General features: G+C 43.4%; 1 protein-coding gene across 3 annotated transcripts in view; it reads right to left on the reverse strand.

Moving 5' to 3' along the window:
* Nucleotides 1–11,393: 11,393 nt before the first annotated feature.
* The window catches only part of MYOM3 (myomesin 3), a 46,641-nt gene continuing 45,092 nt past the window's right edge, over nt 11,394–12,942 (reverse strand). For all 3 annotated transcript variants that reach the window (XM_059915945.1, XM_059915946.1, XM_059915947.1), the window contains one exon: nt 11,394–12,898. In XM_059915945.1, the coding sequence (XP_059771928.1) occupies nt 12,638–12,898 (261 nt within the window). In that variant the 3' untranslated portion in view covers nt 11,394–12,637. The remainder of the gene's footprint in view (nt 12,899–12,942) is intronic.

A 12,942-nucleotide genomic window follows, 5' to 3' on the forward strand; every position in this document is an offset into this window, starting at 1 on the left:
CCAGGGAGGCCCTGGAAGCGCAGAGTCTTAACTACTGGGCCGCCAGGGAAGTCCATCTATCCCACTTTTTGTTTCTATGAATTTGCCTATTTCTAGGTTCCTCATATAAGTGGAATCATATAACATTTGTCCTTTTGTGTCTGGCTTTCAGGATACATTTATGTTGCAGCATGTGTCAGAATTTCATCCTTTTTAAAGGATAAATAACATTCCATTGTATGTAGGTACTACATTTTGCTTATCCATTCATTGGTTGATGGACACTTCAGAGTTGTTTCTACCATTTGGCTATTTTGTATAGTGTTGCTATGAAGTGTACAAGTTTCTGTTTGGATCCTTGTTTTCAATTGTTTTGGGTATATATCTAGGAGTGGAATTGATATTGTTTTTTTGTTCATTTGTTTATTATCTCCTTTTCATTAGACTACAGACCCCAATGCCTAGAAGTGTCTGACTCACAGTAGGAGCTCAAAACACATTTTTTTTTTTTTTTTTTTGAAATGAACGAACTTCCCAGGTAAACTGAACAGGGCATTATAATAGTAACCTGCGTCATGGTTAAGAGGACTAAATGCCACATGTCCTAGCACAGGGTGCTAGCATTTGGTCACAGTTCAGTTTACATTAGCTCTAAATGAAGACTTCACTCAGCCCAAGTTCCTGAAGTTGATGACGGCTTCTATTTAACTCTCTGTTGCCAGCAAAGATTTTTTTTTTGGACATTCTCCAATTTGCCCAATGCCATGAGGGCACCAAATATCAAGATGCTCAAGGCCCTGCACCTGTTCTCAGGCAATTCATAATCTAACTAAATTCAGAACATAGTCTTAAAAGCAGAAACTAGAGGAACTGCTCAGGAAGTGAATTCAGTTGCGTTTTAATTTTAATCAAATTAGTTTCATAATTAACAATGTGACTTGGGAGACCTATTCAACATGGGTGAAAACAGACTCAGAACAAAAAGTTGTCCACTGTTTGTATTCTGCAACTTCTGATGATCCTAGTAGAATCCCAAGTCCTGGGCTGGAAGGTGACACCCACCCTCCAGCTTTACACTTCGCCGATGCATATAGGGTGACAAGAAGTTGCTTAAACTTTTGCCAAACTACACTCTTATTTCACGCTCCTTGGAATTGTAATATGTGAATCTTTGGGGAAATCCTGGGTGGCAGGGGGAGGGTGGAATGGAGAGATGAAGGAAAAGGAAGCAGGGACTGTTAATAATAGACTTTAAATAAGTTTCAAACCAACAAGTTATGATTAAGTGCCCACTGTGTGCTTGCTACAGTGCAGTGAGACTGGGGCTGGGGAACAGAGAGGTGATAATTTACTGTTGTTCTATCCTCAAGGAGTTTATGAGCAAGATGGGGCAGATAGAACTCCTAGCTGAGAAATTCCCACAAGACAAAGATATTAGTAAGTGCCGAGAACTGAGAGATTTGCTGATACAAAGTTAGACTGTCAGGGTGGAAGGGCTCATTGAAATAATCTGATCTAGTCCTTCATTTTAGAGAGGAGAAACTGAGGCTCAGAGAGGGTGAGGGGTTTGCTTAAGACCACACAGCTAGATGATGTCAAAGCTAGGACTTGAACTCGGGTTTCCTGACTTCTCCACCAGTGTTTTTTCTATTGATCCACAGGTGTCACTGTTAATTGAACAGTCTAGCTTGGCTTTGTCCAATAGACAGATAAAATTCTATAACATGAACCGCACATAGAGTTTAAAAATTTCTAATAGTCACATTGAAAAAACAAAAAGAAACAGGTGAAATTAATTCTAATAACATTGTATTTAACTCAGTATATCTGGAATATTATGACTTCATCATGTAGGCAATATGAAAATTATTAATAAGCTATTTCACATTTTTCTCATTGTACTAAGTCTTAGAAATTGGTTTATATTTTATACTTCAGCACATTTCAACTTGGACTGGCCACATTTCAAGGGTTCACTGGTCACATGTGGCTGGTGGCAGCTGTATTGACCAGGGCCAGCTGGCTCTTTGAATTGAATGATTTATGTGCCAGATTTTCAGGGGAAATCTTGAAGAATGTGAAAGGTGTCATACAGACATCATGGTTTACAGTCAAAAGAGTCTTAGAGTTGGCAGCCTGGGCTTTGAATCTTGGTTCAACCATTTACTAACTGTAGTTTCTGGCAAATCAACTAACCTCCTTGATCTTCCTTTGGTTTACATCTACCAAAGGGCAGTTGTAGAGATCAGTTGAGCAGAATATATAAAATATATTTATGAATTATATGTAAATACATATGGATGTAATATATGTACATATATATGGATGTAATATATGTACATGTATGTATGTATGAAAATGATTTGCTAGTATAGCATCTGGTACTCAAAGTATTATTCTTATTTCCTGAGAATACAAATGATTTGGAAATATTGTCATGTGCTGAGCACCAGATGGGTGAGACAACTTTATTAAGCATGTTTAGTATCCTGTGAGATTGGTACAAAAGCAAGTGGGAAGCCACTAAAGATGTCACAGGATGTCAGAGGTGGGAAAGCCAGCTCATCTGGTCAAAGTCAGGAGGAGCAAACCTTGCTGAGTCGCCAGTCCCTTTGCCCATGGGGCCTGACCCCAGCTGACAGCTGCTGGGGAGATCTGAGCTCTTTGGCCAGCAAGCTGCATGCTTTTGTAATCTGCTCTGTTAACATATTCACTTCAATTTCGGAGTCAGAATTAAATAGGCAGAGGCTCTGCTGGAAGCTGAATTGCCTCAAAACCCAGCTCCAACCAGTCCTTTGAGAATGGAGAGGCTCACAATCACCTGGGTAGGTAGGCACACTTGTTTTCATCACTTGGCAGATGAAAAAACTGAATTCTGGAAAGGTGAAGTGATTGGGCCAAGATAAGTGAGCTGAGATTTGAACCCACATAGCCTGCCCCCTGAGGCTGCTTTAGGGACTAGAGATTGTTATAGGAAAAATACCAAGTAAACTAAATGCTGTTAATTGCCTTCCCATCTTCAGAAAGCAATCTGGAATCTACCACTTGAAATGGTTCTGTTTTTAGTTCTTCTAGTGGTCACCCTACACCTCTAAAGATAGATTTGTGTGGCTACTTCTCAATGCATTGATTTTAGACATTTCTACTGACTTCTCGTTGTGGGTTATACAACCTCCAACCTCTTCCTGTTCTCATTTTTTTTTTTTAACATCTTTATTGGAGTATAATTGCTTTACAATGTTGTGTTAGCTTCTGCGGTATAACAAAGTTTGGATACGTTATGTGCATTTGAGCTTCATAAATATCTTTTCTTTTCCATCAACTTTCCACAGTTATCTTTTGATCTCCAAGAAACAGAGTTTACATATTTATCATTATGTAAATAGAGCCAAGTAATGTGCTAGGATGGCATTTATTTCTCTGCTCATTCAATGCCATTCAAGGAGAATGCCCCCAGAGTCAATTTCAAATGGATTCTTCTTTAATACACATCACTGACTCTTTAAAATCATGACATATTTTATTTTTGGATTATGTCTTTCCCATACTATTCCTCCCCCTCCCCTGGCATTTCTGAGCCTCGAAGTTGGGAGAAGCTAATAAAAATTGCTAATCTTTTTTGAGCAACTGCCACATGCTGGGCACATTACAGAGTGCTTTACACATAATAATTAATTTAATCCTTACAGCTACCCAAAGAGGAAAGTACAAGAGTATCCCCATTTTATGGACGAGGAAATTGAACCACAGAGAGGTTAGGTGGTGGAGCTGGGGTTTAATGCAGACTCTGCCTGGTGCCCATGTCCACACGCTTAACTACTATACTCTTCTCAAAAGGGACATGGGTCATCTTCACCACATTCCTAATCCATTCTAGCTCCCTACTCACTCTGTGTATTGCTCCCCTGTTCTAATTTAGATCTGTTTCTTTACATTTTGACCACGTCTTTCTTGTCCAACTATTAAAATTTATTTTAAATGGGCATGTTTGAAGGGCCATTATTCTGCCTTCCACATCTGTGGAAGAGGTCCATGCAGGTCCTGGAAGTGAGTTGGGACCATTTGGCCAGAGAGTTCTGGGTGCTGGGTATTGCATGCATAGTTTGGAAAGGGGAGATGTCACAGACTGTGTTACCACGTTCCCTTGGTTCCAAAGACTCCTTGGCCCGTGGAGAGGGGTGCAGCCAGCAGAGGGTCACAGTGCCCACTAAAGCATGGGGCCCAGAGAAGAAGACCCTCTGGCCTGGGTCTAAGGCCAATACTATTTTCTCCAAGTGGTTTTTATTTTATTTTATTTATTTATTTTTATTTTTGGCTGTGTTGGGTCTTTGTTGCTGCACTCGGGCTTTCTCTAGTTGCAGTGATTGGTGGCTACTCTTCGTTGCGGTGCTCGGGCTTCTCATTGCAGTGGCTTCTCTTGTTGTGGCACACGGGCTTAGTTGCTCCATAGCATGTGGGAATCTTCCTGGGCCAGGGATTGAACCCATTCCCCTGCATTGGCAGGTGGATTCTTAACCACTGCACCACCAGGGAAGTCCCTCCAAATGGCTTTTAACAGCTTTTGAAAGTAAACTCATCCTCAAAGCTCAGTGATTTGCTACCACTGAGATGATTCAAAAAAATGTAACTTGAGTTCTGACTGTCTGGTTGCGGGCGACCACTTAAGGGTCAAACCTGCCGACAGTCTCTGGAGTGCCAGGGCAAAGGGTGCCCAACCCTATCTAAAATCTGATCAGAGGCAGATGCCAGAAATCGCTGAGGCATTTCCCAGGAGGAAGGGATGGTCTGAGCAGCACATCCTCTTGGCCATGGGGAATCCTCACCTAGAAGGGGCTACTGAATATTGAAGCCCGGAGAGTAAGTCACAATGAGGAGTTCCACTTACAGTATGCCCAAGTAAGCTCCAACTAGACTGATCCTCCTACAGACTGCAGCTATTAACCTCTGGACAAAAAATAAAAAGATAAAAAAAATTTTAAAAAATAAACAATAAACTAAAAATCTTACCTGAAGCACTGGAGAATAAACAAAGGCAGACAGATTCCAGAGAGGAGTCAACACCTGGAGGAAGGGAATGGCACAGGATGAGTTTCTCATTTTTTAAATGCCTTTCAGTATACTGCAGTCAGCACCATTTGAGGTGTTCAGTAGAACACCTGCAGTACTTCTGGCCTGAAAACTCAAGAGGACAGAGTTGAGGGCAATCATAGCCACTGGAAAGTGAGGTGGAAATCCTGGAAAGGTGAGAGTCAGAGGGAAGACTTCTTTATAAACTCTGTACAAATCTCTGGCCAACCTCTAAATTACACATACATAGGACAGACTACAAGCAGATCAGCTAAGGGTAAAAGAAGTGAACTGACATTTGAGCTGCTTGCCGAAAGACAATGTTTGTGTTTGTAGTCCAACCAAGTTAATTACCTGACAAAACGAGCACAAAAATCAACACTCTGTAGTGGAAATATAACATAATCCAGGGTCTTCATAACATAATATTCAAAACAAAATCCAAAGTTATTTGACATGGAAAGGAAAGGAAGATGTGATCCTTTTTCAAGAGAAAAGATAGTCAAAAGAGACTGACCCTGAGGTGACTGGTTAATGATTTTAAAGTAGCTATTATAGCTGTGCTTTTTGCTGTAAAGGAAAGTATGCTCATAATGAAGGAAAAGATAGGAAAAGCTTGATAGAGAAATAGAAACTATAAAAAAAAGAACCAAATGGAAATTCCAAAACTGTAAAATTCAATATCTGAAATTTAAAAAGGCATTGGGTAGGCTTAAGTCTCAAAGGATCATGAAGTGAGGGTGTTAGGTAACATTGATGAGTGAATTACAAAAGCAAAATAAACAGGATCTTGGAACCAGGAAAACAGAGAATAAGAGGCTAGTTTGGCAGAGACAGGGTGCATATCTGTGGTAGCTTTTAAAACATTCAAAAAATTTTTTTTCTCTCTTCTGTTTAAAATATAATGCAAGTTTATAGAGATTTTGAAAATGCAGATGAGAAAATAAACATCAATTATAATCCCACCACTAGAGAATCCACTGTCAATATTTTGATGTTTATTCTTCTAGTCTTCTAAAATATATACAATTTTAATTTTCATTAAATAAGCTTACACTTTATATACTGTTTGAAATCTGCCTTTTGATTTTTTAAAAATTAATTTAATTTAATTTATTTATTTTTGGCTGCTTTGATGAGTCTTCGTTGCTGCCCACAGGCTTTCTCTAGCTGAGGCGAGCGGGGGCTCTCTTTGTTGCGGTGCTTGGGCTTCTCATTGTGGTGGCTTCTCTTGTTGCAGAGCACGGGCTCTAGGCACACGGGCTTCAGTAGTTGTGGCTCGTGGGCTCTAGAGTACAGGCTCAGTAGTTGTGGCGCACAGGCTTAGTTGCTCCGTGGCATGTGGGATCTTCCCAGACCACGGCTCGAACCCGCGTCCCCTGCATTTGCAGGCGGATTCTTAACCACTGCGCCACCAGGGAAGCCCTGCCTTTTGATTTTTAAAACCTATCCTGAACATCTTTCCATGCCTCTAAATATTTTTTTTGCATCATTTTTGATGATAGCATACCAGTCATGATATGATTGGATCGTAATTGTATATTAAGCATATTAGCCTTATATTTTCCATAGAGATCACAAATATTTTTCTCATTTGCTTTTTAGCTTTATGGTGAGCCTCTCCTTTCATCAGTTGGCCATGGTTCAGTAAAAACCAGTCACCATCTTTCTGGGTGGCCATCTGAGAAATGGTATTTCCCATGTGGGCAGGGCCCATGTCTGTTTCAGTCATCATTGTATCGCCAGCATCTAGCATAGTACCTGGAGTGAAATAGCTACTCAATAAATATGTGTTGGATGATTGACTAACTTCTGATTTGTGTCCCTGAGGGGAAGGCCAGGATACTATCAGTTAGTTCCCTTCCACTCCTGCCATGTAGCTAGTCTGCTTTTGACCTAGTAATTCATGTCCTTTGACTCAGTAATTCCTCTTCTAGAATCTATACAAGCGAATTTTTCAGAGATGCAAGCAAAGATTTTTATATAAGGATGTTCATCCCAGTCTCATTTACTAGTGAAAAATTGGAAACTATTTCTGGGAACATGGAAATGATGTATAGTTACATGATAGATAAACACTAACATAGGGTTTTGGAATGCTTTTTGGTGATGTGAGAAAATTTTTATGACGTCATACCATAGGAAAAAAGCTCAGAATGTAAAATTATATGTAAGACTTCTCAATTCTGTTAAGACTGGTAGGAAATACATCAAAAAAAATGTTAACAAGTGGTGTGTGAATTGGGAATGCTTTTAGCTCAAAGGATCAGAAAACCTGACTTATGGTGCCTTAAGCATAGAGGGATTTATTTTTCTCTCATAAGTTGTCTGGGGGTCTGAAGGCCTGGCATCAGCAGCTTGGTGATGTTGGGCTGGCATCTCTGCAATCTGCTTTTTAAGGTCACAAGATGGCTGCCCAGCTCCAGGCACCACGTCCACATTTGAGGCAGGAAGGAGGAAGGGGGGTAGTCTGGTGCCTGCAGTGTCTGTCCCTTCTACCGGGAACATGAACCTACCAAAGAGCCCCAGCAGATTTCTGTTTATGTCTCTTTGACCAGAACTGTGTCCTGTGGCTGCCCCCAGCTACAAGGGAGCCTGGGAAAGTGAATATTTTGCTTTCCAGTCTTGAGAGTGGAGGTGGCAATGGGGAAGGGGTGGGAATATCTGTTAGGCTAGTTAATAAACAGTGTCTTCCATTGTATTTATTTCTGGTTGGAGGGCTTATGGATATATTTTTTAAAAATTTTATTGAAGTATAGTTGACTTACAATGTTGTGTTAATTTCTGCTGTACAGCAAAGTGATTCAGTTATACATGTATATATTATTTTTCACGTTCTTTTCCATTATGGTTTATCACAGGATATTGAATATAGTTCCCTGTGCTATACAGCAGGACCTTGTTGTTTATCCATCCTATATATAATAGTTTCTGTCTGCTAATCCCAAACTCCCAATCCTTCCTTCCCCTCCCAGGCAACCACAAGTCTGTGCGGCTTATGGATATTTTTACTTTTCTTCTTGGTTCTTTTCTGTCTCGTCCAATTTTTCTACAGCAACCATTTATCATTTCTATCATTGGAAGAATACAACAGATGCTACTTTAAAAATCCCTTGTGAGGTTGTGGACTCCTGTCTCTGGAAGTGTCTGTACTGTCATCAGTCAAAAAAGTGCAGAAGGAACTGTTGAATTCTGTGGGAACTGGATTAGCCCTTCTATCTTCCCCAGCAACTGAGACTACAGGGAATGGGTGGGTGGGTGGGGAAATCTGTCATTTATTTTGATCCTCTCAGGCACCACGCTAATTACTCGGCAAGCATCCCCTCATTTAATTTTCACAGCAGCCCTCCTTTACAGACGAGACACAGGAACTTTAAATTACTGAATTAAGGCACACACATCAAGTAAAGCAAAGCTGGATCTCAGATTATAGCACCAAGCTTTAAATCTGTATATTCCTGCCACATAGTAAGCTCAGCAAACTTGTGCTGAATGAATGCAGAGTCAACGAATCAATAGGATGTATAATGTTTTTTTTAAACTACAGCTATGACTTGATAATTATTTCTTGTAGAACATCTCTGTTACCATTAATTTTAATTAGTGTGATTGAAAAATAGCAGGCTGTGTACATTGCCTGCCAGAGAGGAACCCTGTGCTCACTCGCCTGTAACTAATGTCCTTGACTAATTGCTGGCTAAGTAACTCGTATGACTCTAGATGAAAAGACGGCCAAGGGTTTGTCTCCCGTGGAGTCTTTAAATATTTTTATTATGAAAAAATTCCAAACATATACGAAAGTAGAGAGCATGGTACCCATATACCCATCACCCAGCTTCAAGAATCATCAATGTTTTGCTAACTTTTTCATTTACTTCTCTTTATTTCATTTATTTCTCTTCCTCTTACTTTTTTTTTTTTTTTTTAAAACTGGAGTATTTTCAAGCAAACCCAAAGTCTCATTTCGCCAAGAACATTTCTATAATTGGAATGAAAAGGCTTTTGTGTGGCCCCGTGTTTCTCTTTCTTTAGATGTGCTATAGCACAGGAAGCGGTGGTATAAAAGTCAGCCCAGGGACACAAGGGTTTCTGGGAGGCCCAGGAGAGGAGGGGCACATTCCTCACAGGCTGTGCAATTTGTTTTGCTCTCAACCCAGGGCACTTCTTGGCTGAAACTCCTCCCGCCTCAGAATTGAAACTTTTCTCAAATGCTGAAAATAAACTATCTGGCTTCTAGCTAGAGACATCTGGGAAGTGTTGCTTCTGAAACTATTTTTGGCATGAAAATGTCACCCGGAGCTGCTGGAAATGATTTGGAAGTTTTGAGGTATTGAAAGCATCTGATGAGCGGTGCCTGAGGCCAAGTGGGTAGAGGTTAATTATTACACAGGCCAGGCATTTCCCATCAGGGTTCTTATTCCTCATGCGCTTCCTGTTTACGGCTCTCAATTCTTTAGGTCAAGGATGGCACTGGGGTTGGTATGTGAAAGGTGGCAGAACGGGTGTGGGGAGGGGGCCGCTGGTATGATCAAGGGGGAACGCACTGGCTGGCTGGCCTTCCTTCAGCCTGCACGCCCTGCCTGGCTCCCGGAAGTCCAGCGTGCCAGGAGATCCGCGGAGGGTTCCTGGAGAATGCCGGGACCATGTGTTCGCTGATGGGTTTCACCAGATAAGAGACAAAGTTTCTGACTTTCTGAGTCCCATGCAGGGTACCAGGGATCAGGCTGGACCAACTGAGATGCTTTCCAGGATGAGCCAGTGAAGAATAACACAAGGAGCAACTGGGAACTGTAAAGATGGAAGGATCAGAGGGGTTCAGAAATTGGGATGCTGGAAGCGGCCCAGGCCAGGGGTAGGAGTGGAGGCCATTGGGAACAGGCTGAGGAGAGGAGAATAAAGTCAAGGCCAGTGGTTCAGGCTGCAGAGTGTGAAAGACGTGGAGCTGCGGAGTCTGGCTTCGTTGGATGACGGTGTGCCACCGCTACCTACCCTGGGCTCAGGGAATATAGACTAGATGAAGATGGGAAAGACCCCTGGGGAGGTGGTTGATTCATAACTCTGAGCTGGTTTGGCTCACAACACTTCGGACACCAAATGCGTGGGTTATTTTAACACCAACAACCAGTTCTCCAAATATCCAGACACCAACTGGGTGTCCTACAATTCAATTCAATTTTGACACTAACCACCCAGAGGTAGAGTCAGACTCCACAAGGCTGTCACCTGCACTTCTGACCAACTGGCAATAAGTCGAGGGTTCCCATGACTCCCTCCTCAGAGTCGATAATTTGCTGGAATGGCTCACAGAACTCAGGGAAACATTTTACTTACGGTTTCTGGTTTATTATGAAGGATACAAATGGACAATCAGATGAAGAGGTCCACCGGGCAAGGAGCCGGGAAGCGTGGAGGGAGCTCCCACGCCCTCTCTAAGTGCACCACGCTCCCAGCACCTTGATGTGTCCACAAACCCAGAAGCCCTCGGAACCCTGTCGCTTAGCAAGTTTTAATGGAGCGTTCAGTACTTAGGCATGATTCATTAAATCATTGGCCATTGGTGATTAACTCAATCTCTAGTCTCTCTCTCCTCTCCAGAGGGAAGTGGAGGTGGCTGGGGGCAGAAAGTTCCAACCCTCTAGTCCTGCCTTGGTCTTTCTGGTGACCAGCTCCCATCCTGAAGCTATCTAAGGGCCCGCAGTCACCAGCCGTCTTATTAGCATGCAGAAGATGCTCTTTTCACCCTGGAGATCCCAAGGGTTTTAGGAGCTGTGTGTCCCAAACCAAGAACAAAGACCAGATATAAAATTTTTTAATTTTATCACAATATCCTTTAGCAAGGTCCTTTCTCCCACCTGAGTGGCACTTGGGGTTTAGTTGGGATTAAGTGGGAGGAGCTAAGACAGAGAACAGCGAAAGGTCTCAGGGACCTCCATCCCCACTGCCCCACCCTGGACCTGCCCTGTCCACAGTCTTCCTAGGTAGGAGGTAGTGTCAGCTGAAAGGACCCTCAAAAATGACCTTTCAGACTTCTTGCTTTACAGATGGGAAATTGAGGCCCAGACAAAGGAAAAAAACAATGCCCAAGATCCCACAGTGAGTGCTTGGCTTCAAGCCTGGGTGTGTTTGCCTCCAAGACCTGCATAATCCTCCATACTCGTTCCCAGCCAGGGCACGGCAGGACACCTGGCCCCCTCGCCCCCCTCACTGAACACCTGACCTGACTGCACCTGTAGCTGCTGGGGGTATAAGTTACCCATCATGCCTTGATGCGCGTGTAGGTGGTAAATGTAGGAGTGATTCATCTTACCTTTAAATTCAGAAATCATTTCAGAAATCAGAGGTGGGTGTTATGTTTTGGTGTTGGGAGTACAGATGAGTTTTATTTTCTCCTTCAACATTTCAAGGTTTTCCAAAATTTTTACAACAAACGTCTCTAACTTTATAAACCCCACCCCTCCCAATCTGATTTTAAAAAAGAAGGAAACTGGAGGGTGGCGAAATGCCCAGCTCCGTATTGAGGTCCAGCAAGCAAGGCCAACCAGCATCGGTCCCGCCAGGCAGAGGCCCTGAGCTGGAAGTCCGGAAGGTCATCCAACTCTCCAGCCTGGCAACCAAGGCCACCCAGGCGGCATCACCCCCACGCCTCACCTTTGCTCTCACCATCCCCTGCTCCTGAAATCTCTTCCCATGACCATCACCAAATCCAACTTCTTTTTTCAGGGCCCAACCACCAATTCTGCTAGTTCCATGAAGGTGTTTTAAAGCTCACCTTCCCTAGTTGGGATGAACGCCTGTCTCCCTCCTCTGACCACCAGTGGAACTTTATGTGAACCTGTTTTATAATCCTGATCATCTGACTTGTCCTGGAGTCATTTGCACCCAGGTCTGACTCTCCTCCTGGGCTGAGGTGTCCTTGAGGGCGGGGCCCGCATATTATGTATCTTTGTGCTCCCGATGCCATCTGCAGCCTGGCACACGCTAGACTTCAAATGAATGTTCGTTGAACTTAAGTGAATTGAAAATACAGTATCCAAAAGGGGGTACTGTGATAAATCCGTTTACAAGGGGGGTGGGCGGTGCATCAACCTCGGCACTATTGTCATTTGGGGTTGAATTCTATGTGCTGTTGTGCTTAGTAGGCTGCTACCTACTAGACGCCAGCGGACATCCCCAGCTGTGACAACCCAAAATTTGGACACTGCCAAATGTCTCCTGGGGGACAAAACTGCCTCCTGTTGAGAATCACTGGTGTGTGGTTTCAAGGGTTTTCATAAACAATCCCTAGGAGTAGGAATTCCCATGTGATAGATGAGGAAGGCAAGGCTCATGGAGAGTTTAGAGCTGAAACAGTTTTGCACGTAGGTCTCCCATTCCAAGTCCAGTGCTGATCCCGTTATCCTGGAGGCCTCCCAGGACCCCAGCAAGGTCTCTGCTTCTCCACTTTGGTGTAGCTACTCCACTCCCATGTCCCGGGTTCCACAATGTCCAATCCCCCCTGCCCCGCCTCCGTGGCTTGTGCCAGGCTGTGAGCCGCTGGTTGACCCTCCTAGTCCGTGCAGACTAGACCTCAGGCTGTGCCTGGATCCGACCGTCACACCTTCAGCACCTTGCCCTCCTCCCCGTGCTTGAACACGCTGATGGTGACCTGGCCCGTCTCGGAGCCATACTTGTTCTTGACGAAGACACCGTAGCGCCCGCTGTCCTCACTGTTGACCCTCTCGATGGTGATGGTGACCTCCGACCCCCTCACCTCCATGTGGTAGCGGTCAAGGAAGGTGATGGGCTGGTCGTTCTTCAGCCAAGAGATTTCAGGGAAAGGATCTCCTGAGATGACGCAGGTCAGGCACAGGGTCTGTTTGAAAGGACAGGAAGGGAACGCTCAGTCCACCCACTTGG

The sequence above is a fragment of the Balaenoptera ricei genome, chromosome 1 (assembly GCF_028023285.1).
Source record: "Balaenoptera ricei isolate mBalRic1 chromosome 1, mBalRic1.hap2, whole genome shotgun sequence".
In the NCBI taxonomy this organism is placed as follows: domain Eukaryota; kingdom Metazoa; phylum Chordata; class Mammalia; order Artiodactyla; family Balaenopteridae; genus Balaenoptera; species Balaenoptera ricei.